Source organism: Drosophila arizonae, chromosome X (genome assembly GCF_054131065.1).
Source record: "Drosophila arizonae isolate 15081-1271.41 chromosome X, UAZ_ARI_1.0, whole genome shotgun sequence".
Lineage (NCBI taxonomy): Eukaryota > Metazoa > Arthropoda > Insecta > Diptera > Drosophilidae > Drosophila > Drosophila arizonae.
Genome location: NC_142927.1, coordinates 8,793,152 through 8,819,316, shown reverse-complemented (window position 1 = coordinate 8,819,316; position 26,165 = coordinate 8,793,152). Strand labels below are relative to the sequence as shown.

Here is a 26,165-nt window from a genome sequence, read left to right as displayed (position 1 = left end):
CCATGGTCAAACAGCTTTGATACACTGCACAAAATTAGTGGAAGTTTCTGTTTATTTTCTGAAATATTCCAGCTACAGCTAGTCGAAATAGAGCATAGCGAACAAATTCAATAACAGAGAGAGTTAATCTAATAAATTATCCTATATTCAATAAAAAATATATAGAAAAAATATAGCTAATCTGGGCTTGCTCGACTGATAGATACCCTGTGCTGATCGCATTGAATAAGTTATAGAACTGTAAACTAATACATAGGTAGCATAAGGCAAGTACCAAATACGTGTCAAGCTCATGCATTTATAGAGCTCGTCATCTCATTATTGTCCGACTATAACATACTACGTAATTTTTTAACAAATACATTAGAGCATTTCGATTGAAGCCCAAAATTGAATGAAATCGGAATGAAATGAGATTACTTTAGTGCTGCACATGTGCTAGTGTGTGTGTGTGTATGTGTGTGTTTGGGCAAGCGGTTAGCAAGGACACTTGCCGGCATTTAAATGCAATATACAAACAATGAAATGCTTTAAAGATAAAAATAAATAACAAACAATGAGGCTGCATTTGCTATGTGTGTGCCCATATGTGTATGTGTGTGTGTGTGTGTGCGCGCTGACAGCCCTTGCAGCATTCGTCCATTAAATGCGACGCGACGTGTGCAAAACGCTTGCGTTTTCAATTTCATTCCGTTCCGTTTCATACCGTTGCGTAGCGGGGCGCTGCGCCGCCCCCTACCAGCAGTGGCAGCGGCAGAAGCAGCGACAGCGACAGCGCAATAAAATCAAGCGAATTGAGTGAAATGCAAATATGAGACAAATAAAAAGCAAACAGGCTGCACGCAGGCAGCCAAAAAGCTCGACACAGACAACTCGACTGCCTTTTAAGCCTTTAACGCAATTTTCTTTTTTCGTTTTCGTTTATTTTGTTTCCATTTTTACATTCTCCCATTGCGGCCTTTGGGGACGTTGACTTTATTTTTTATGACATAACTGTCAGCAGCAGCAACAACATTAAAGTAATTTACTGTAAAAGCTGGCAGAATTGCATAAAGATTGCAATTAAATATCTATTAAAAAATGCATAAAAATATTTATCGAAGCAGAGACGTTATTGCTGCTTATTCTGTTATATTTGAGGAATTCGTCAGATTCGCTCTCTCCTAACAATATAGGGAAATGATTCTGAGCTACTCATGCACACACAACAATCATAGCTTCGTCGCTCGATCAATGCAGATGTGAGAGCGAGAAGATTATATAGTGCAGCAGATTCCGCAACATGACATCTTCTCATAGACGAAAATGGAAGAGACTGTAGCTGTTATAATAACTATCATACTGAATTCGATTGGTTTCTATTTTGTGCTACAATTTTTGTTCTATTTGATTTGAGCGGCCATTATGGCCAAAGCGAAGGCGTTGCATAGGCATAAGATGGAAAGTGGAACAGAGCTGCACAAACAGCAACGAAAATAAAAATAATGAAATTATGTGGCAAGACCTTAGCAGTATGAGACGAATAAATTCCACACAATAATTATAAACACAACTGTTCGAAAAAGTATTTACTGCACTTCATAAGCCATTCTTGATTGGTGCACAAATCTGTGCTACTTTATTTTGCCATTTCGGCTTCACATATGTTAATGAGTGAGTGAAAGGGATGGCATGACTATTATTATGGCTGCAGAGAAATGGCGGCTGCATCAGTATGGCGATTGTCATGTGAAGATGGCGTCTAAGTTAAGACAAACAAATTGAGATTTGCTAAAATTAATAAAGAGGTTTAAATAAAAAAAAAAAAAAAAATTCATTTTTATTTACGTAATTCTGTTTTGAATTTTAATCTCTTTTAGACAGCCACCCTGGAGGTGGTCATACCACCGGATATAATAAACGAGGAGACCTCCGGCGACATGATGGTACCGGAAGGTGGCTCTGCGAAGCTCGTGTGTCGCGCACGCGGCCATCCCAAGCCGAAGATCACCTGGCGGCGCGAAGATGGACGCGAGATAATCGCACGCAATGGCGTCCATCAGAAGACCAAAGGTGAGCGTGTAACATTTTGCTAAGCTAAACTTTGTGACCGACCACATATCAGACTTGGCATAATGTTAACCTATTTTTTTTTTTTTTTTCGCCGCATTTAGCCATACTGGTGGAGGGCGAAATGCTGACGCTGTCGAAAGTCACGCGATCGGAAATGGGCGCCTATATGTGCATCGCCTCCAACGGAGTGCCACCAACTGTGAGCAAGCGCATGAAGCTACAGGTGCACTGTGAGTATATACATGCATTCTATATTTAAGTTTAAATACCCTGTAAAGCATGCAAGGCTACCATGAGAGAATTAGTGTCTAGAAATATGCATCGATGCTTGTATATGAATATCTATCAGTTAGCTTAGAGTAGATCTGAATATACATACGAAAAAGGACATTTAAAAATAAAATATAACCATCTACAGGGCGTTTGCTAGTCGTGCACACGCCTCGCCAATAAATGCTTTGATTTATGACCCTACGCCCGGTACTCGAATAATAATCATAACGTCTCACACCTAGGCGGATGTGCGTGCTGTGTAAGCGCACACTCGCTCACATCCAGCGACACTCGGCTGCACTCCACTACGACTGCACTTCGCTACAGTACACCCTATTAAGCACCGCGCTACACTGTGCTGCACGGCACGGCACGACTCGGGGCTACACGGCAGCGTAAACGCAATAACGCGAACTGCAAGTGTTTCCGTTTCGATTTCCGCCTTCCGCCTACTCGAGGCAAACTTTGCAAATGCATTAGGACAGCGGCTAGCTGCGTGTCCTGCGGCGAATGGGAGGCGAAGCGGGCAGCCGATTAGGGTTGGGCAAAGGCAGGCCGCAGCGAGTTCTAGTCTAGACGTCACGTTTCTGTTGTAAAAGTTGAGCAGCTTTTGGCTTCCACTGCCTGCCTGCCTGGATGGTTGGCTGGATGGTTGGCTGGCTGGCAAGCAGCCTTTAGTATCATGTGATGTGGTAATTGTGAATGGGGGCGGGAGTCAGGCAGCAGCTGACACGCCCACAAAGCAAACCGTAGCCCCCTCTGGAGTTCGATGTGCCAGCGGCTGCTGCAGCGCATTAAACTTAATGAAATTTTTTTGCAAAGGTACAACAAAAACGTTGGGAGCCGCCGGATGCCGGAGGGAGAGTTTCGTTAAATTGAAAATATGTGCAAGGCTATATGTATATATGTGTGAGTGTGTGCGTGTGCGCGTGTGTGTTTATATTGTAGGTAAAAGATTCTATCTGCAATTTATATTGACACGACCAATATGTTCGCACCTCAAGAGGTGAAGGAGCAGTCTCCTCTGTTTATCTCAAGAGAAACCAACCCCCCCACCCCCTCATCCCATCCCACCCAGTCGGTGTCAACACGCCTCTGCTTAAAATGCCGCAAAAATTAATTTCCATTTTTTCCGCTTTTCTCTTTTCTGCTTCTGCTTCTTCTTCCTCTCCTTCTTCTGCCTCTTCTTATCTTGTACTTCAATTTTTGTGACTCTCGCATTTCATTTCATTTTCATCTCTGCTTCGGTTTGTCTATCAGTCATTCGTCTACCTCCACCATCCACGGCCACGTCTGTTGTTCCCTTTTCCCCTTTATTGCTCTTTGGCTTTGCGACTGCGTCTCAATTTCAATTTAAAAACCCCATATGGGCGTAACTCTGCCTGTTACCCTCTCCCACGCCCTCCTGTCTCCGGACTCCTGCTTCCTGCTTCCTGTCGCCTCCTCCTGCTGCTGTCTTTTCTGATTTCTTCTGGCCTCTGCTCGTTGCTTTTTGCACTGCTCTTCGCTTTCATCTTCGTCTTCGTCTGCATCTTCAGCCGGTTGCTGCTTGTTTGTCTTAACCTGACAGCAACGACGCCAAACGCCCAATGCCTGCTCCACCTCCGCGCTGGGGCCACGCCCCCATGGGCACATTTACCGCTTGATTTCTTAAGTTGGTTCAGCGCTTTGCTTGATTGATTTTAATCAGAAAATTAAGTGGATCCTTGGCTTTTAAATTTCCACCAGACAAACAAGACAGGCAGACAGGCTGTCAGCGAATGGGAAACGCAAGAGCGAGACAGCGACTCTGAGAGGGAGATGAATAGTAGTAAAAGGGAAGAGATTATGTGTGTTTACGTGTGTGATGCTCTGCTTGAGTGCCTGCCATGTATTCCTTAAAGCCATTCGACTCGACAGGCTCCAATTACTCAGAGACTTAATCAGAAGCAGAGGAACTCATGCTAAGAAATTTGGTATTTTTCTTGGTATTAATTATTCCGTATTTAGTAGGCAGTAGGTGATTATCATTATCATCAGGACTGTCATTATAGTCATCATAATTATAATCTTTTACTATTTCTATTCTCAGTCTGATTATCATTATCAACTCCATTATGATTATCAATTTGATATTGATTATCATTGTGATTATCATAATAAATTTATATAGAATTGCATTAAGATTTGGCATTCATGAGACATATTTTTGCTTTTGACGCATTTTCTTCGATTTACGCTTGTCAGCCACTGGCCGTTAGATCAAATAGATCACAATGATCAAATAGATAGAACAGCTGTGCTATTCAACGCAGCTCGGACGACGTCTCTGAATGGAAAGCGAGACGGTGACGCATTTGTTTTTGCCATTTAGTTGGACGGACGGACAGCTGGAAATTGAAGAGGCTGAGCACACAGTTGAGCTGACGTAGAAACAGAGTCAATAGAAGTGCTATAAAAGGTCCAAGCAGAGCTGCACTAACTCAAAGTCAGTTTCCAACTGTGAGAGAGAAGACATCATGCGCACCTACATACTTGTAACACTGTTCGCTCTGGTGGCCGTTGCCGTAGCACACCACGGTGGTCGTGGTGGTCCAGGTGGACCAGGCGGTCCAGACGGTGGCCGAGGAGCTCCTGGTAGCCAATCTGGCTTCGGTGGTCCAGGCGGTGGTCGAGGCGGTCCAGCTGGTCCAAACGGTGGTCAAGGAGCTCCCGGTAGCCAATCTGGCTTCGGTGGTCCAGGCGGTGGTCGAGGAGGTCCAGGTGGGCCAGGTGGTCAAGGCGGTGGTCGTGGCGGTCCCGGTAGCCAAGGTGGTTTCGGTGGTCCAGGCGGCCGTGGCGGTTATTTTGGACCTGGTGGTCGTGGTCCAGGCGGTCATGGTCCAGATTGTGGACATGGCGGACACGGTAAGCGCTCCACCACCACTGAGCCCAGCACCACTGAAAGCAGCACCACTGAAGCTAGCACCACTGAAAGCAGCACCACTGAAGCTAGCACCACTGACTCTATCACGAGTGTGGGCAGCACCACCAATGCCCCCAGCACTGACAGCAACAGCGGCTAGGCTCATGCTGCCACAGCAGCTGACTCCTCTTCTTATACAATGTGCTTTGAATAAAAACATAAATTGATTATGTTCAAATATGTTCTTATTCCCTTTTTTTGTTGTCTTCTTTGGTGCCTACGTTCATATCTCGATCATTCTTTCTGCACTCTTCACCTCACTTTCTCTGTTTTCACTCTCTCTACGGCCTTTTCTAATTTCTATGCTTATCTCTGCTTCTCTGCTTCTAGGCTTTCTCTTGATATTCGCTTCTGCTTTTTAGTCTCATTCTTTTATCTTTCACTGTTCGTTTTACTCTCCCTCTCCACCTCTACTTAGTTATATTTTACTTTCTCACCTGTTTTTGTTGTTTTTGTAATTTTTTTGTAATTCCTCGTTCATCTCTATCTTATCTCTCTCTATGTCTCTCTTTATCTTTCTCCCACCATCTCTCTTTTTCTCTCGCACTTACTCTCTGTTTCATTTTCTCTCTGTCTCTATGTCTTTCTCTCTCTCCGTCTCCCTCTACCTCTCTATTTATATATGTCTCCCTCTATTTCTCTGTATCTCGAACCTTCTCTTCACTCTCTGTCTGTCATTCGTTTTCTCTCTCTTATTCACTCTTAGTCTCTTTCACAGTCCATTCCTGTTTATCTCTATGTTTTCCTTTCCCCTTCTGTATCCCTCTCTCTCTCACTCGCTATCTATCTTTCCTGTTCTCATTCATTCAATCTGACTATCTTACTATGTTTATTTACCATACTCATCTTGCTTTCTTTCATCTCCCAATCTGTGTCTGTCTTTGAAAGAACGAATTTGGACTTCTACTCTTTCACTTTCTTCATGGTCTGCCCCAAGCCGCGTATAATCAATTTATAACAGAGGAAAGTCAACAAGAAATTACGCATACGCCGCGTGTAAGCCTTTGTAATTTCAGCTGCTGTTGTTATTGCTGTTGTTGTTGTTGTTGATGGGGTTGATGTTGCTGCCTCTGTCGAAGCAGCTGTAAAACTCTATTAGAACAAATTACATTTTCAATAAGTTGATGGGCAATGCGAAAACAGCAACAACAACAACAACAACAAGGAAAGCCGAGCCACAAAAATGGCGCAGGGATTACAACACGAGTCAAGACAAACAACACATGACATATGCTACATGACAGATACACGCACACACACTCATGCACACACACACTCATACACACTCATACACACACATACACACTTGAAGCATGCACAAATCCAATAAATTGACCAATAATGAACGGTTGAACGCAAGCAATGCAACGGCGCAGCTAACGAAGTGAAGGCTGCCGAGGAGAGTGGGGCGCGGGGGCAGGCTGGGGGCATTTGGGCATGCCATGGCGGACAGCTGGCCGAAATAAGAGCAAGAAAAATGAAAAAACCAAAGTTGAAAAGCCAAAAACAATGATGGTCAGCGGCAAAGCCCAAGACAATGCCAAAAACAACAAAACAAATGGGAAAAAAAACGGAAAAAAAGCAAAAAACAAAATATAAAAAAGGAGCAAGAAAAATTGCAGAGCAAAAACCACAAACTGACACGACCCGAGAAGAGAAGACAGTAGGAGAAAAGAGTGGGGAGAGCAGAGCAAAGGCAAAAGTTTACAGAGTACGAAAATACCCTATAAAAAATTAAGCAAAATGCAGAATGCTAACGTGAATTCGATTGAGTATTTGGGAAAATATTTGGCATTAGGCCAGAGGACGCTTAACAGCATGTTAGCTTACAGTTAACATGAGCTTAACATTACCTCTGAGTAAGCTACAGCTAAAATTTGTAGAGCTAAATATTAGCAGCATGTTAACTAAGGGCGATTTATGTGGGGAAACAAACAAAAAATAGCAGAAATGAGTTAACATATGCTCAAATTAAGCGAAGCTTATGTAAACTAACAGCTGTTAACAGTATGTGAACTATATGCATTTAATAGAACTTTACATTATGTTAGCAAAAAGTGACTCATCGTTCATTAACAGTGTCTAAAAATGACAGAACTGACTTAACATAAGCTTAACATAAGCTAGATTTAAGCTGACTCCAAATATAAGCTAAATATATCTAAATATAAGCTATGTTAGCAATAATTCGTAAGCAGTGTATATAATGTTAACAGCATGTTAAAGCAAATGGAGTTTAGCTGAATATGTGACTCGCATGGGAGGGCGCTCTGAACAGCACTCAAAGGCAGTGCCTCTCTGACTCTCAGCAACAGCTAGACCAGCTTATATGCTCGATTGCATCGACTAGCAAAGAGCAAGCGGCACAAAGGGTTGCACAAAGGAACAAAAAATTGTTGGCTTCATGTTTGGGGCTAACAGCAAAATAATTCATTTTCAATTAAAAACGTATCAGCTGACGTTGCTGCCATTAACAAATAACGGCATTTCGAATGCGAGTCACAGCATCCAATGCTCACGCTCGGAACCAGTTCGCCAGTTAATTGGCCGCTCGAGGGGCTGGCAACTAGTTGCTTAGCTGATGGAGTCCATTGGCAGCCATGATGATTATGTTGACCAACTTGTTTCAGCCAACCCATTCACACACACTCACTGCTCTCTTTCGCTCACACACTCTCTCTTTCTCTTTCTCTCTCTTTCACTTTGCAGTTCATCCGCTGGTTCAAGTGCCAAACCAATTGGTTGGCGCCCCGGTTCTAACGGATGTCACATTAATTTGCAACGTGGAGGCATCACCGAAGGCCATCAATTACTGGCAGCGCGAGAACGGTAAGTCCTTTGGCTCTGCTGTCGTTTTATTCCTTTATTTTCCTACTCTTCGTTTTTTTTTTTTTTTTTTTTTCATTTTGTTTTGTTTTTTCTTTTCGAAATAACGCGCTACGCATTGCATACCCTGTGAGCGAGCAATTCGACGAGGGCAATGCCTGACACCTAGCATCACCTATCGAAGCCGAAGAGAATCAAATTTTGCGATAGGCTTAATTTGCAGCTTTACGATATAATAATAATAATATCGATAATTAACTGTAATTCACTGATCATGCAAGCATTGCCATTGTGGGTACATTAGAAACAGTTGTCAATTGATCGGACTTAGCACCCAGCTATCGATCAATTAAGTTAAGTAGATCCATTTTTAAAATTTAGAAAAAAATGTATCGAAATGTGCAACATATCGATGAAAATTATGTATCGATAATTATCAATAATTATTCGATAATATCCATAGATTTTTTAACTATGAAATTGTAACTATATATAATCAATTTACTTAGATTCAATTCGATAGCACCTGCTATCGAACAATCTAATGATATATTGATAATTTGATGGATATATTTTATGCCTGAGGCCACACAGCTAAATACAAGGTATTTCTAGATTGTACACCCAGTTCATTGATTTTTTTTCCACTAGTGCCAGTTTTTTCTATTTTTTGCGCGTTTTCCATTTGGTGCTTGGATTTGACTGAGGGCAGACAGAGAAAGCCAGAAAAAGATAGAGATAGAGACAGGCAGAGGGAGAGGGAGAGAGAGAATGTAGCAGTATAGGAAGAAGCCAGCCTTATAAACCCTTCAATGCCGCAATTTGTCTTTATTTGGTTCGTGTTCGATGCTCAAATATTTTCTTGTTGGCTCACAAAGTTCTGGAGCCTGAAACCCTTAGCCGGTTCGCCTGTTTTCCCTCTATGTTTTATTTTTGTTTTTCTTTGTATTCCGCCTTTTTGTTTGTTGTTTTTCTGTGTGGCTCTTGTCAAGTGCATTTGACGTATATTGCAAACGTGACAGCATGGCACGAGCTGTCGTCGCTGGCAGCACAAATGTCATCATCAAAGTGAACTTTTCGCTGCTGCTGCTGCTGCTTCCTCGCATTTCGCATGAGGCGATTCCCAGTTTGATGTTCGATTCTCGTTGCAGGCGAAATGATTATAGCCGGCGATCGGTATGCCCTCACCGAGAAGGAGAACAACATGTACGCCATCGAGATGATTCTTCACATTCGACGGTTGCAGTCGACCGACTTTGGCGGCTACAAGTGCATCTCGAAGAACAGCATTGGCGACACCGAAGGCACCATACGACTATACGGTAAGCTATCGAGATGTTGAACACCTACATATGCAAGAGAACTAGTTCTCTATTAAAGTAGGCCTCATGTTCAGGTAGTTCTCTGTTCACTATGAAGCTGACTCTTTTAGATTGAGGAACTATTAGTTTATGGAATAAGCTGAGTATTTCGAACTAGTTCTTTTTGTCTACTAGCTCTTTCGCTATTTACTTAGATTGCATTCAATCAATTTCTTAGACAAGTTTTAGTTTGTTTCAGATATAGTTCAAAAATATTTAACTCTTTAGCTATCAACTTAAACTAGTTAATTTTTGAGCTGACCAACAGAATCATATTTAGATCACCTTTAAATGGAACCAGTAACCTTTTTGGGGGGTCCTGCTGAGCTACAAAGAAAAAGATAGCTTTTCAAAATTGCCAATGTAAAAAAAAAAATAATAATAAAATAAAAACAAATAAAAAAAATAATTTGGATACTATTTCGGCGGTTCACTTGAACAAGTTTATTCGTTTTGATTACATTTTTTCGGCGATTTTTCTTAACTCAAGAAGAACAATTTTCCAAATTTCGAATGTAAAAAAAAAAATTAAATTTAAATATGGATACTATTTGGGTTCACTTAAACAAATTCATTGATTTTTATTGCATTTTTTCGGAGTTTTTTTCTTAACTCAAAAAGAAAGCTTTTCCAAATTTCTAATAAAATAACAATTTAAAAAATATGGATACTATTTCGGTTCACTTGAACAAGTTCATTCATTTTGATTACATTTTTCGGCGTTTTTTCCTTCACGCAGAAATGGAACGTCCTGGCAAAAAGGCGCAGCGCGAAGAGGATCTCAACGAAGTGACGGTAAGTGAAGCAAACAATGCACACTCACACCCATAAACACAGACACACACGCGCACACACACATACACACACACACACACTTGTAAGCAAACATATGATATTGATATGAAATCAAACAAAACGCTTTTGTTCCACGTCTCAAATGCCGCAGAAGAACGAGGTGGTGCTCAAGGAGAACCGCCACGAGGATGGCTCGCGCAATCAGAACGGTCGCCTCTACAAGGACCGCAGCCAGGACGCCGACATGGGCAGCGGGGGTGCGGCCAAGGCGCGCCAGCTAATAAAGCCATTTCTATTGGCACTATTTGTATTATTAACAGCCAATGTGTGCTGCTGCTGCTGCTGCTGCTCTCTGGCAAATGGCAGTGGGCCAGGGCCAAGGGGGCAGGGCAATGGCTCGACTCGAGTCGCAGCGCCAACAGTGACAACAACAAGGACAATGGCTGCAGCGAACGGCGTCGGCGACGGCAGCTGCAAAGCTCGTTTCATATTATAGCTTAATTAAATTGTAATTATAAGAATGCGCTGGCAACAACAAAAGACGACAACACACACGCATGGCCAAAATTGGATATGCCACGCCCCCTACACACACACACACACAGACAAACATGAACAAAAGTTTGAAGAGTTTCATCTTTTTTTTTTTTTTTTTTTTTTTTTGGGGCTCAAGGTTTTTGGTCATATTTCAATATAAAAGCCAGGAAAAAAAAATAAAATAAATAATGAATGAAATTGATGTAAACGTAAGTAGTTAAGATTAAATGGAAATTGAAAAACAACGCGTTTAAATGTTACCTCGTTACAGAAAATAAAACCAAAAGATAACTAAAACTAAATATTTAAGATAAGCGGAAAGACGAAAGCAGCAAGAAAAATGTCAAAGTTCATATGTTACTCTCTCTATTTTCCTTTGGTTCCACAGGCTTTAGCTACTTCAAGTATTACAAAGGAAAAGAAAAGTTCGGCTCGCCGAGCTTAAAGACTTTTGCAGCGGAACTAGATATCATATGATCTTGGAACTGCAAGTCAATCGATAGAGTTGTCTGTTATATATGATATATATTGTCTCTATATTGTCTTGTTTCGGAACAAGAATTTCAATAAAATTCTGTAGCTTTTCGATATGTGGGTAGCCCTAGTTAGCTATATGCTATTTAGGCTGCCCTGCTCCTCGATTCGTTTTCTCTGAGTATCTTCACACTGGTGGGCCTTACTCAGAGCGATTCAAAGGGAACCATACCGAACAGCTCGTCTCTCTGAAGTGATTTTACTATATCCTCTCAGATATCAATAGGCTCTGCAAGAGTTTAACAAAAAACTAAAGACCCAATCACATGCATACTATAAATAATCTTGAATATAATAGAAACCCAGCTGGATAATCCAACATCTAACATAGCTTAGCCCCATAAAGCCCCATATACATATATTTGTCTACAAGTCACATTTATGTTATTTTTGTTGTTCGACTTCATAATGGGTGGGTTAGGGGTCTCTGTATATACAACTAGTTATACTATATATACGGTTCAGCTCAAATCATATTTATGATAAATATTTATATACAACTTATGAAATACGATATATTGTAAATATTCGCACCTGTAGTGTTCTTAACCTCTTGTTAACGCATTGCTCGCATTTGTTCATGAAATGCAATTGGTTTCATTTAGATTAGCTAAAATTCGGCATTGTTCATTTTACAGTTAGACTGGCAAGTTAGCGAACTGGTTCACCTGATGAACTACTACGAAAAGCAAACTTAATATATACATATTATTTAATTTTTTTTTTATAATAAACATAAAATATCTTTATTTTACAAAACTAGTTCAATTGAACCAAATAATGTAAAATTAATGGATCCAACCTATACAAGTACACATGATAGCTTAATTCAAATGAACGAATTCAAATGAACCGGTTCTTCGAAAAGCCAATCAAAGAGTATATTACACGAACCACTATACAGAAAATTTACAGCTGAGCTGGTTTAACTGAACTAGTATGAGAATTATATAAGTTCAAGATTTTTAATTTGAACTAATGATATTGATTTGGAACCAGTGCAATCAAGACATGAGCAAATGCCAAGAAACTCCCAGCTTTATTTCGTTAGGTAATCAATCCAAATCCAATTCCTTCGCTCTCTCCCTAAAGAACATGCACACATACACCTATGTGCATATGTGTGTGCGTGCATGTGTAACTATATAATGCGTGTTTCAGCTTAACTCCCTGTTTGATATTGTGTAAAAATATTTGCAGTAAAACGTAAAGAAAATGTGCCAAAAATGCATCTGAGAAAAAGGAAACAAAAACAAACGCAAAAAAAAAAAAGAAAAACATATATATGTATATCAATGGATAATGTATGTATGTGTGTTCGATATTCAATATACCTACATTAAAATATATATATATGTATATGCATGATACATATTATGTGTATATATGTGGATAGCAAAATACTCGAATTACATAATGCAAACTCTTGTGACACGATTCGGCAATATGCTAGGGTATACGCAGCCCCAATATAGTAATCTAACGGTTAAATCAGCCTGACTCTGACTTAATATACGTACCACAAATGTATTAGCGAAATGGAAGAGAGAGAGAGAGAGAGTGAGGGTTAAAAAGAGAGAAACACAGCGAGGCAGGGAGAGAGTTCAAGAAATACATTTTACAAATACTAAGGCAAAAGTTTATACACTAAATATATATACAATACAGACATATATATATATAATATTATATATATGTATAAAGTTTTTTTTTTTGAGATAAACGATATCGCATAGCAAATCAAAGTTACATATATAAGTATAAATAACAACAACAATTTAGCAACAATTGAAAACGAAGAAAATAAACACTCGATTTTAAGATAAGTTAAAGTTAACTAAGTTCTTCATGTGACAGATCCATAAAAAGAAGAAAAATCTATCTATATATATATATATATAACAATACACTCAGACACACACACACACACAAACATACATACATATAAATATATATATATACCAGAAAAACGTAATGCATTCAATGTCTACGCTACAGAAAAATAAAAAAAAAGGAAAAAAAGATTTCAAGAGTCAAAATACTCACATACAAAAAATAATTAACAAAACTATAAAAATATGAATGGAAATAAAAAATAATAAAAGAAATACTTGCAAGTCTCAACAATATTTCATAGATCGGTGCAATTGTCTTCTTCTTCTTCCTATTCTAATTTTTAGCCTATTTTCCATGTATATAAAAATATTGTTTGTATTTGTATTGTAAACTCTGATCAATGAACACAGCCCCAAGCAGTAGCGAAACCAATACCCAAAGCAAATATGAAATAAACAACAACAGAACAAACTGAACAAACAAATAATTGCAAAATAAATGAGAAATAAATATGGAAAAAAAAATATAAATCAATGAAAAATGAATTATTTATGGTGCGTGGGAAAGTTCTTTATTATTAATTTCTTAGGCAATTCATGCAGCTCGATTAATTCACAATCGACAAAAATAAATTGGACTACGTTTAAAATGCCATTGAAATAACATGCGCTAAAAAAGAGCTATTATGTGAGCTGGCGTTAACATAGTCGTTAACATTATTTTTGATATGCGCTTTATTACATTTATCAGTTAACATTTAATGTTAGCATATGCTTTAACACTTCGATTTGTTGCATGACACACAATAACATGCTTTTAACATACACTTTAGCATTAACTCTAATTAAAGGTGTTATGCGTGCGTTAACATGGCGTTAACATAATTATATTAAGCAAACATGAGACGTAGGTTACATACAACTTTAACATGCGCTTTAGCAGGAGGACTTCAAGTTAACAAAGGGCTTCTGTAATTTCCATTTGATCTGGCTCAAACACCAGCTGAAGCACTTTTGACACGGACACCCAATGGAGTCCTACAGAATCTGAAAGTTTAAATTCGCGAGCTGCTGGCAACAACGTCCTTAAAGTCAAGGCCAATTAGATGTCTTAATGCAACTTTTTTCAGATACATATACATATACATATACATATGTATGTATGTACATATACATGCATAGATATAACTTATTTCGTGCTCAGCTCCAAGTGTAGCACTTCATGCGCAAACATTTGACACTCTGGCAACGCTGGCAGCGCTGCCATCAACTTGGATTATATTAAAGTTCAGCAACTTTGGCATTAAGCCTTGACTTGCCAGGCACTTCAATTTGAGGCAGTTGACGAGGGAAGAATAGCTGAGGAGGTTGTCTTCGGCAAGGCATACTCCAGCCTGAGCACCACTCCACCCACCCCACCCCTCTCTCATTTAACTCGTGCCACCCACCCCCTTGCTCGCATGACAACGTGGCAACTCTGGCCGCGTGGTTTGAGGAGCTTGAGCTGCGCTGGAGACGACATCAAATCATTAGCAGTGCATACAGCGTGAAACCAGACACTCACACAAACACACGTAGACACATCAACACACACACAAACACACACACATACAGACAGCACTGAGCACACACGCATAGCTAACTCAGTCACATGGTTATGCAGATGAATTTCAACTATTAGACAAACGTGAGACGCAGCTTCAAGTTAAGGCCATGCCCCTGCTCCAACAACCGCCCACTTTTCCACTAGCTCTCTGAATATTTGGCTGCCAGTTGCCTGTTCAGCCAACTGGTTCTCTGATTCGGATTCGGGTACTCTCTGGCTCTCTGACTCTGATTCTGACTCTGACTCTGGTTCCATTCTTGTGAAATCTTTGACTGCCAGCTCCGCGCTCTGTCCACCCCCTAGCTCGTGCCCAACAATTGCGAAATGTAAAAGATGCAAATGTTAAGATATTTTTTCCATTTGCATTGGGACACACTCTCTGGCCCGAAAAGCAACAGAAAAACAGGAAACGACTGCGGCTCAGGCTCAGGCAGCATTGTCACACAAATTATTCATTTTGCACTCGTTTCTTTGCGCTTGTCGTCTGAAATACCCTGTAAATTAAGTTGACGTGATGGAGGCTAAGAAATATTAAGTTTGCTTAGCAGTATTATATAAATTGGCAGGGTGTACAGGTATGATTGACAGAAGCTGTCCTTTATCTCATCTCTTCATTGTATTTTGCATATCTCAGGATCTTTAAGAGCTACACCTGAGAAGTTTGGCATGTGAGCTCTATAAGACTCAAACCTGATTTGGGTAACATTAAACTTCGCGTGGAAACAATTGTTGAGCTTAGAAATGATTGAAAATAATGTAGATTTTTTTTTTTTTTCAATAGAACAATTAGATGGGTGAATATTAGATTGTGTTAGATATTCCGTCTCACTTAGCGGATAATAGAGTCAATTAGTGTGAGTAAACTAATCCACTAGGGTACAGGAAGGTAAGATTTAATAACTCTTTTACAGTTGGTTAAGAATGTATTTAATTGGTATTAATGCTAAGCAATATTAATAAAAATTCCTGAGCTAAAAAATTGAGATATAATAATAATTTAATATGCTTAACAAATATCTTTGACAGATGACAGAAAATAAGGATAATGGTTCAATGCTTAAGCTCTAAAAATAATGCAACAGTGTACCCAAAATAAATCTATAAATTTATAAATACAAATTTTAAAAAAATTATTTATTTTGATTCAAATTAATTAAAAATTAATAAATAAAAACTCATAAAAATAAACATTTATCTATTAATCAGGAAATCAGTATTTAATAAATAATTAATAGTTAATTTATATTTTCTATCTTAATATTTCTACGCGAAACTTTTAACTTTAATTAATATTTCATTATTTAATACTTCATAATTAAATTTTGTTAATATTACATTAATATTAGATTACATATTGATTAAGTACATATAGATTGCACTAAATTAAAAAGAAATAATTTTAACATGAAAAGTTAAAAATAAATATAAATAAAATATAAAATTTTTTTGATTATAAGCTTTAAAGCTGCTAGGACTACCAAATAAGCCATGAATAATATCGCTAGTAGTTACTGTCGAGTTTATTCACTATCCATAGCTTTGCAGCTCTTACTTTCCAGAAATTCCTAAGCTAATCTAATCTACAGGGACCGCAAATAAGAGTTACGCATTTAAAAAAATTGAGGGTCAAAAGAACTCTCAAGAAGAGAGAGGAAAACCCACATAAGAATTCCTTTTATGGCAAATTCAAAAAAGGATATACTTTTATTCGTAATTTTTTATTAAAAAATTATATTTAATTATTAATTAATAAAAAATTAATTAATTATAATTATAATTTATCAAAAAATAATAATTATTTTTTAATTTTTTGCTCTAAAAATTATAATCGTTATGGTCCCTGCTAATCTAAAGTAAAATATTAGAGACTATGTGAAATTATCAAGAAATCTCTAAATTAATCATAGACGTAAGGCATCTTTGCAGCTGCTGAAGGCTTCACTTCTCAGCTCCCCCCTCAAAGAGGAGTTAACTTAGTTCAGCTTTAGCTGTAGTCTAGCTAGAGCATGCCTCACTAATACACAAAAATGTCCAGGGTATCTGCTAACGCACTGCTTAGCTTTCTAGTATATTTATTTGTGCTTTTGTGCGACATACAATATAAATAACTCTGCCAGACTTGTGCATATTTTGTAACTACAACTTTAAAATGAAAAAAAAAAAAAAAACACGCCCGCACAATCAACCACACACACACACACATACATACCATTTCGCACATCTGCTGTAGATAGACAGATGAATGTTGTTGCTGTTGTTTACCATCATTTGACCAACAAAACATACTGTAAAATATTTGTATAGAGCATGCTCTTTTTTTGCTGTTGTTGTTGTTGTTGTTGTTGTTGGTTGCTAGATTTGTAGATTTGCATTTCTCTGCATATGTGTGTAAGTGTGTGTGTGTGTGTATTTGTATTTACATAACGTTTTTCGAAACAAATCGAGCTCAAATGACCATTGTTCTGGCATGCAATGCCTGTCGCCTCCTACCACAACATTTGCGGTTTCTGTTTTTTCAATAATCAAGACACGTGTGTGTTGTGTGTGAATGTGTGTGTTTATGGTTTGTCACAGCCCATTGTGTGTGTATGTGCGTGTGTGTGTCTGTTAAATGTGTACAAACTTGCAGTTGCATTTCGTTTCCTTTTTTTTTTTTTTTTTTTTTTTTTTTTTTTTTTTTGCATGCAGCCTTTGGCAACATTTTTGCCATTGCAACGGACACATTTTTTGGTGATTGACGCACAATTGCCGAGCGAATACACTGCGCAAATCGGGTATATTGGCTTCAAGTCATACTTGTCTTCTGGACTTTCAGCCTAACCGATTAGGTAGTCTCTCTTTCTCTCTCACTCTTTCTCTTTCTCTTACTCTATCTATCTATTTCTCTCTCTCCCTCTTTCTCTCTCGCTCCCTCTCCCTCTTTCTCTCTTGCTCTCTCTCTCTCTCTTTCTCTCTCTCTCTCTCTCTCTCTCTCTCTCTCTCTCTCTTCAGACTAAATAAGTTTGGCTCTTCCGTCTTCAAATTTAGAGACCCAGCATTGGATCGTCTTTATATACATTTTCCCCCTAAGCACAAATGGATTATAGGCTTGCTCTCATTTTTTTTCCCATTTTTCTGGGAATAACAATACCAATATAAATATTATATACAATTTTATATTTAGTCATCAATGCCCTGTCTTGATCAAACCCAAACAGAGTATGCTGCAGTCGTGCAGAGCCGATTTTCGCATGCGTCTGCGACACTTACAATCGACTTCTATCACATCAAATATGAACACCCGTCAATCCATGCCTTTTACTTTTTCAATTTCGCATATTTGCATCAATCTATGAGCTGCAAATCTAGTTTCTCGTACGCTTTTTGGCCTACGAGATGATTGTAAATTATTATCACATTTCTGACTGAATAAAGATATCGATCAAAGGAAATGGAAGGACAATGCTTGCTTCAAATTTTTATTAAGTGGGAAAGACAGAAGCAGAGCGATGGGGAGATAGAGGGGAAGAGTAATTGTGCCCATATGACATTTTCTAGACTTTCGCTATATAGATGGCGCATATAGAGATAAATAAAATGAAAATATAGGGTATATATTAGAAGGAAAATTTGTAAATGAAACATTTGAAAACATTTTTTTTTTTAATTTGTGTGAATTATTTGGCAACACGAAATGTAGGTATATAACATGAAAAAACATAGTTTCAATGAGGGCATTCTCTATAAAAAAAATAAAATAAAATAAAAATAATAATAATGTATATATATACAATCTCCAAATATTTCAAGTGCATACATAATCATATCGAGCTGAGATACTATGTGAGCTGAAGTTAAAAGATTTTATAAGCTCTGATAAAAAGCAATTTTAAAATCTTGTTATCAGATTATTCCCTTGACATAGATTTGCGGCCATAAAAATACGCTGTTAAAAGCACAAAACTCAGAGACCTTAAGAGCTGTGGATGATTTATTTCGTACCTAATATATTATATAGTAAGCCTTTCTATAACACTAAGGATATTCCCACACTACAAATATCATTTGCCCTTGACATGAATTTCATGATATTTCTTTGCCCCTACTGATTCTTTGCTACTGTGCATTTTTCAACAAGGCATCGCTTAGTCGATCACTTTTTGGCCACATATTTATAAATATAATTTTTTGCTGTTGTTTATTTGCCAATTTGTTGGCCATTTTGTTGTAGGCAAACGTAACCAGATCCTTATTTAAATAGTTGCCCAAAAGCCTGCAAACAAGTCCCTTTTATTTGGTGTCAATATTAACACAGCTGTACAAGCGCGTGCGTATGTGTGTGTATGTGTGTGTGCTGACATGACAACAATGCACATACAAAAATAGTGAGAGAGAGAGAGAGAGAGAGAGAGAGAGAAACTGCGGCTTAGCGCCAGCTGCTGGCGATCTGTTGTTGACCAACTGCAGCTTCATACATATAAACTATATCCTATATATTTTACATACATGTGTGTGTGAGTGTGTAGAAAAGTATCTATAAAAACGCTGACCGGCTTTAAAATATATATTTTGCCTATATCTCTCTGCCTCTATTCTCTGCATACCCTGTAATTTGACAAAATAGGCAAAAGAAGAGGAGTCTTGAGCTGATGTGCTGCTAGCCTTTGCCTAAATATAATATTAATATATTGTTCAGCATTTTCACTTGATTTGAACACAACTTTAATTTTACTTAGAGCTGTGTAGATCTCGAGAATAATTACAGGTAGAGCTCGAAAATTTTGGGATCTTGCGCCTCTGCAGGCAAATCAAGGTAAATCAATTATAAGCCTAGGCCAAATCAGGCCATATCAAGTATAATAATTATTTTCGTTGCCTACAGGGTATTGAGTTGTCGATCAGCCAAGCTCTAGGCGCATCTTCAGTGTATTTTTAAATTTTTTTATACCCTGAACCCATTTTCAATGGGAAATCAGGGTATAATGGTTTTGTTGAAATGTATGTAACAGGGAGAAGGAGGCGTGGCAGACCCCACAAAGTATATATATTCTTGATCAGGGCGACGAGCTGAGTTGATTTGGCCCTGTCCGTCTGTCTGTCCGTCTGTCCGTCTGTCCGTCCGTCCGTCTGTCCGTCTGTCCGTCTGTCCGTCTGTCCGTCTGTCCGTATGTATGAACGCGTCGATTTCAGAAGATATAAGAGCTAGAGACTTCAAATTTTTTTTAAATGTCCGTAATTACAGCGCGCATATCAAGTTTATCATTAAAAATCGATAACTCATCCCGATCTTTTTTTATCGATAAAAAACCTTATCGAAACCCAGTTATAAAATTATATCTTCTACACCTGTATAGCTAGAGTCTCCAAATTTTTAATGTATGCTTATATGCAATTTATACAATTTCGGTTTTTGTTAAAATTAACCCCCCACCCTTAAATTCACCCCCTGACCCTCACTTTTGTAAAAAGCTTATTTCAAATACTAGAGACTTGTGCTTTAGCAATTACATGCATATCCATGTTATAAACATAATCTAAAAGTTTCATGAAGATCGTACGTCCACAAAAAAAGTTATTAAACAATTAAGTTCTCATAGTAAGCGCTCACTGCCGCCCATGCGTGTATATGCTTGTGTGTGTATATGTATGTAATTGTTTGTGTATGTGTGTGTATGTGTGTGTATGTATGCCCGTGTGTGCGTGCGTGTGTGTGTGTGTGTGTGTGTGTGTGTGTGTGTGTGTGTGTGTGTGTGCGTGTTTCTTGTGTAAGCTGAAAGTCGCGAAAAATTATTGAAATAGCTATTACTCCAAGGGTTCAGGGGATCTCGTAGTCGAGTAGTCTCGACTAGAGCTTTCTTACTTGTTTATTTCTGTTTTTCTTTTTATTTTCCTCTTTTTTTTTTGTCAGTTTGGCGCAAATATTTAAGAATTTTAATCGTTTTGTAGCAAGGCGTGTGCCATAGCTGTGGGCGTGGCGCGAGGAGAAGGGAAGCAGCAACAGCAGCAGCAGCAGTAGAAGCAGAGCTGGGGCAGGTGGGCAAAAGATATTTGAACAATTCCAAAATGCGATAGTAAAGTGTTTTAAGCGGTCGCTGTTTGAATGCGAATGCGGCGCCAGTGCTGGGACTGCCGGGCGGGTTGGGCTGACTGCTGTGTGTGATGGGGCGTGGCATGGGTTAGGGGCGCGTCAAGGGAAAGCTAGCGAAGCAAAAATCGTTGCATACTTTTAGGCTCTGCGCCGCTTGTTTGCCTGTTTGTGTTTGCATGCAACGCTGTTTACACCACTCACACACACACACACAGACACACACTCGTGTGCTGGCATTGTGAGCTGCATTTATTTACTGTGCGCATGTTTTATTGTTAACATTTAAAATATTTGCGCCTGCATATAATTTTGTTGCAACAAAGGCCACCTACGCCGCCCTGCCACGCCCACACGCTCACAATTTCTTTCGTTTCGTTTTATTTTATTTTATTTCATTTTTTTCCTGCTGGTTTATTTACTCGCCCGTTTCTCTGCTTAAATGCAGTTTAAAGCATTTCAGTATTTGCATTTGCCAGCCGCCAGTTGGCAACAAATTTGACCAAAAATTTGATCAGAAAACTGTTTGGCCAACAAATTTTTGGATCGAATGAATAAAATAAAAATACGCAAAAATAAAATATAAAAACTGAATTGCTATAAAAGCAATTACAGCACTCCGCTAGCGTCTGCTCTGTCCGTCTCACTATCTGCCTGCACCTCGCTCTCCCTTTCCCTCTCTCTCTCTCTCTCTCTCTCTATCCGGTTTTGTTTGCAAAATATCAATTTGAAGCATTTGCATAACTTTTGTCAAAAAGCCAGCACGCAATTTTACCGTTTGCTCAATTGTTATTCAATATACCAAAAATTTAATTAACTTTCTTTTATTTTTATTTATTATTTTTTTTTTATTTCTTTCTTAAAATCTACAAAAAACAAGTAAGTCGGGCGATACCGATTGCAGAAGACTCATTCACAGCCCAAACGCTGTCAACCAGAGTATATAGTGCAATTTTCAAGTCTAGTGCGCAACAAAAAACAGGGCATGATCCCATTTAAAATGGGAAAATCATCGATAGCTATTGCTATGATCATTGCATAATTGCATTCAAATTACATGCATATGTATATAATTTATACAATTTTGACTTTTAATAATATACATGTATTTATATCCATATATTGGATACCGGCTTCAAGCTAGCAGCAGATCAGCGCGATTTTACTATACATGTGCACACACTCATCGTCTATTCTATGCGTACAGACAGAAGCGCGCCTTTTCTCACATTCTTAGAATTTCGATTGATTTCTGGACTTTCTAGCCGTTACTGTAGTTTTGTCTGATGACGCTCTCTTATTAAGCTATTCTATTTTAGCAGCTGAGTGCTCGAGCAAAGCAATGGCGCGGGTGCTAAGGGCGACGCAAGTAACGTTAGAGTAGGGAGGTTCGAACCTCTACTATGTTTTTTTTTTTTTTTTTTTTTCATACATTTTTCGTTTTTTATAAAATAGATATTTTATTGGGAAGGTGCGAGCTTGACTGAATGGCACTTAATACTTTTCATTTTCTTAGTCGAATAATTTTATAAGTTTAAATTTGTTTCTTCTTAAATAGCCCTCAAATACATATATGCAAATACATACAGTCTGTCAAGAAACACTTTACACAGTGGAAAAAAACTCAATTTTTTTACTTTATGTGCAAAAATAAAGAGTTTTTGTTTAATTTGGCTAATTTTTTTTAATGGTTAACTGTTTAATAGATATTTTTAAATTAAATTATAAAAAACAGAAACAAAAACAATAAGGGTATAACTTAAAAAACAACAAAAACTTAGATTACTCATATTTGACACTGTCAAGAAACTCTTTACACATTTTGTTCTCTTCGTCTGTTTTGCTCTCATTCTAAGAAATAACGGTGCTTTACCGTTAACTATGCTTTTAGAATTTCTGTATGCATCTCGATTTTTGTGTTTATTTTTCACTTTGTGCGAAATTTGGCTGAGTTCACATGCAAAAAGCAATTCAAATTTTGATTAATAATGCCTGGAAAGAGATTAAGTTTCGATGTTGTCCAATTGATCTTCTGGAATCGGCAGTTGGGCAAATCATTTGCAGAATTAATGGAAATGTTTTCCGTGTCGAGAAAAACAATATACAACGTTCTCAGTCGCGCGGAAAACTAGGGAAGATTTGAGGCAAAGGGTGTAGGTGGCCGAAAACGAAAGATTGCTGATCGGGCAAACCGCCTTATGATGCGAAAGATAAAAGCAAATCCCCAAATTTCGACCAGAACTCTTGCCAAGGAGCTCAAAGAAGAGTGTGACGTAGATGTGTCCCACGAAACGATACGTCAGGCCATTCTACGGCATGGGTGTTCTTCGAAAATGGCACGTAAGAAGCCCTTGCTGTCGTCGACGAATGTGGAAAAGCGCTTCTCTTTTGCTCTTACTATGCTTAGGCACCCAGAGGACTATTGGAAGGACGTTATATTTTGCGACTAGACCAAAATAATGTTGTATTACAACGAAGGTCCGCCAAAAGTATGGCGAAAAGTGGGTACAGCTTACGATAAAGCGAATATCATTCCAACTGTCAAATTTGGAAAACTGTCGGTTATGGTTTGGGGCTGCATATCCAGCCAAGGAGTCGGTGAACTGGTATTCATTGAAAACACTATGAATGCCGAGCAATATCTTCAAATTTTGAAGGCAAATTTACGCCAAAGTGCAACCAATTTTGGCTTTATAACTGAAAATAGGCCAACTTTTAAATTTTACCAGGACAACGATCCTAAACATAAGGAGTATAATGTACGAAATTGGCTCCTTTACAACTGTGGAAAGGTCTTGGATACACCACCCCAAAGCCCAGATCTCAACCCAATAGAACATGCATGGTCCTATTTAAAGAAAAAGGTTGGAAAAAGGAATCCAACCAACCGTGGACAGCTAAAAGCTTTTGTAATGGAGGAGTGGCAGAAGATACCCCTGGAATATATCCAAAACTTGGTTAACTCGATGAAAAGAAGACTCCAAGATGTACATAATGCTAAAGGGGGCCATACTAAATATTAAGTTTTTCAAAATTAGCTATAATTAGTATTACATTTTAAATTTAGTACAATATGTATGAAGTGTGTAAAGAGTTTCTTGACAGTGTCAAATATGAGTAATCTAAGTTTTTGTTGTTTTTTAAGTTATACCCTTATTGTTTTTGTTTCTGTTTTTTATAATTTAATTTAAAAATATCTATTAAACAGTTAACCATTAAAAAAAATTAGCCAAATTAAACAAAAACTCTTTATTTTTGCACATAAAGTAAAAAAATTGAGTTTTTTTCCACTGTGTAAAGTGTTTCTTGACAGACTGTACATATGTATATATGTAAGTCTGCACGCATAGCATCAAGCATTCCAGCCTTATACACGCGCTCATTTGTATGTGTGTATGTATGCACACATAAATGCGTACTCTAGCATATTCTAAGAATCTCGTTGCGATTGATTTGTCTTTGCATTGTTTTTGAATTTCCAGCCACCACTCTGGCTTTTCTTTGCTATGTGGCGTCATAACAATAATGTGATTTCGTTTTAACTTCTATTGATCGAAACGACGCGGTGGTGCTGTAGGCTGAAGCGCCGACGACCATTATTTTAGCTATTTTGACAAACATGCTGTTTGGGTTGGGTGCGAGTTCAAATCCCGCGGAAAACACTTTTTTGTAAATTGCAAATTTTTGTTATTTTAGCTTCTTTTAAATTTTTTTAAATTCATAAAAATGTTTCCTTTTGTATTATGAATATCTATTAAGCTTATTTATATGTACAAATGCATAAATAGATGGCTGACGCATATAAATGTCGCGATACGGGCACTGTAAATGCCGATTGCCACGCCCCTAGTGGCCGTCGACTCCTCAATTTTAGCCAGTTCTTAGAACGAGTAACCGGTTACCTAAATGCAAAATTTGAATTCTTACGCTCAAAAAATGTGAAAATTACAGGGTATTTTTCGATATGCCACGCCCCTAAAGAGGCTTAAAAATTATTTTTGGGGCATCGATAGAGGAGGCTACCAGTAACTTAACTATCCAAATTTGAAGCTTCTAGCTCTTAAATTGTAGGAGATATAAACTTTTGCGGTTTGCCACGCCCCCTATGGGCGGACATATATCTACTATAGCTCGTTGGACTTGGGTGATCAACCCGCGTATATATACCAAATTTCAGATCTCTAGCATCAATAGTGCCTAAAATATAGCAGAATTCGAAAAATCACTATATCTTCAGGTCCGATTTGCCACGCCCCCTAAGGGACGTAGATATATAATTTTTTCACCCATCTTCATAGAATTAAAACATTAGCTTACGTGCAAAATTTCAGCATTCTAGGTTTATAACTTTAGGAGATACAGTTTTGTCCGATTTGCCACGCCCCTAATGGGCGGAGATATATCCGCCATAGCTTGTGATCTTGGGTGGTTGGCGCGGACCTACATACCAAATTTCAGCTTTCTAGCTCTTCAACAAACATGATTTCTGGTATATCGGAAAATGCATTTTCCGATTTGCCACGCCCCTAGTGGGCGGATCGGGAAAATTTTAACACTTTATAAATCGGAGATATACACGAGTATGTGTTCCAAATTTCAAGTCTCTAGCTTCAATAGCGCCGAAAAAGATTGCGTTCATACGGACAGACGGACAGACGGACAGACGGACGGACAGCAAGACGGACATTGCACAAAACCAATATACTCATTTCACTTTCGTGAATGAGTCTAATGAAGCTGATAACTGAAAAAAAATATTTTAGAGTTTTGCAACAGTTGGCAAACTCGTTAAGTGATATGATATTCGGATGGGCTAGTCAACCTGCTTGTCAAATTGCTTTTCAGGCTTATTCAGTTCACACCGTTTGCTTGATAAAATATGATTTGAAAACCTCACTAAAGCTCATGGGTTATCAAAAGGTTTATCCAGCAGTTAAACCCACATCAAGGGCTCAGCAGTCCAAACAGTTAACCAAATCGACTTATGAAAGAGTTCAACAGAAGTTTTGCCAAACAGTTTGTCTAGCAACATAAGAAATATAATCCCAGCCACAGGTCATCAAACTGCTTGTCACACAGTTAGCCCAAAGGACTCATTCGAGTGTTTAGCCCAAGCAGCTGGCCAACATCATAGGTCAAGCGGCCAAACAGTTGCCCAAATAGCCAACGGCCTTTGCCAAATCGATTTGGTAGCCAGCTCTAGCTGCAACCTGAAGTTCAACTCCTTTCAAAACTTTCGGCACATTGCGTTGCACCGCGGCATGCTCGAAGAAATTTCGTAGAGAATCGAGGCGCGGGTCCCAGGCAGCGCTCAGGCAGACCAGTTTGGATATCGCTA

General features: G+C 38.4%; 2 protein-coding genes across 6 annotated transcripts in view; both read left to right on the top strand.

Moving 5' to 3' along the window:
• DIP-beta (Dpr-interacting protein beta) overlaps window positions 1-13,709 on the top strand; it is a 48,390-nt gene extending 34,681 nt beyond the window's left edge. For 2 of the 5 annotated variants that reach the window (XM_089473473.1, XM_018014583.2), the window contains exons 5-10: window positions 1,860-2,052; window positions 2,154-2,282; window positions 7,979-8,098; window positions 9,247-9,417; window positions 10,196-10,251; window positions 10,403-13,709. In XM_089473473.1, coding sequence (XP_089329599.1) covers window positions 1,860-2,052; window positions 2,154-2,282; window positions 7,979-8,098; window positions 9,247-9,417; window positions 10,196-10,251; window positions 10,403-10,747 — 1,014 coding nt within the window. In that variant the 3' untranslated portion in view covers window positions 10,748-13,709. The remainder of the gene's footprint in view (window positions 1-1,859; window positions 2,053-2,153; window positions 2,283-7,978; window positions 8,099-9,246; window positions 9,418-10,195; window positions 10,252-10,402) is intronic. The other 3 variants (XM_018014582.2, XM_018014580.2, XM_089473472.1) reach the window with 2 other exon arrangements.
• On the top strand, window positions 4,780-5,457 carry LOC149267854 (uncharacterized). Its single transcript, XM_089473474.1, has one exon. The coding sequence runs from the start codon at window positions 4,824-4,826 to the stop codon at window positions 5,367-5,369; it is 546 nt and encodes a 181-aa protein (XP_089329600.1). The 5' UTR covers window positions 4,780-4,823; the 3' UTR covers window positions 5,370-5,457.
• Window positions 13,710-26,165: the final 12,456 nt, after the last annotated feature.

What these genes read in the sequence shown, in the direction of transcription:
- LOC149267854 (XM_089473474.1), top strand. Translation starts at nt 4,824, where the DNA reads ATGCGCACCTACATACTTGTAACACTGTTCGCTCTGGTGGCCGTTGCC.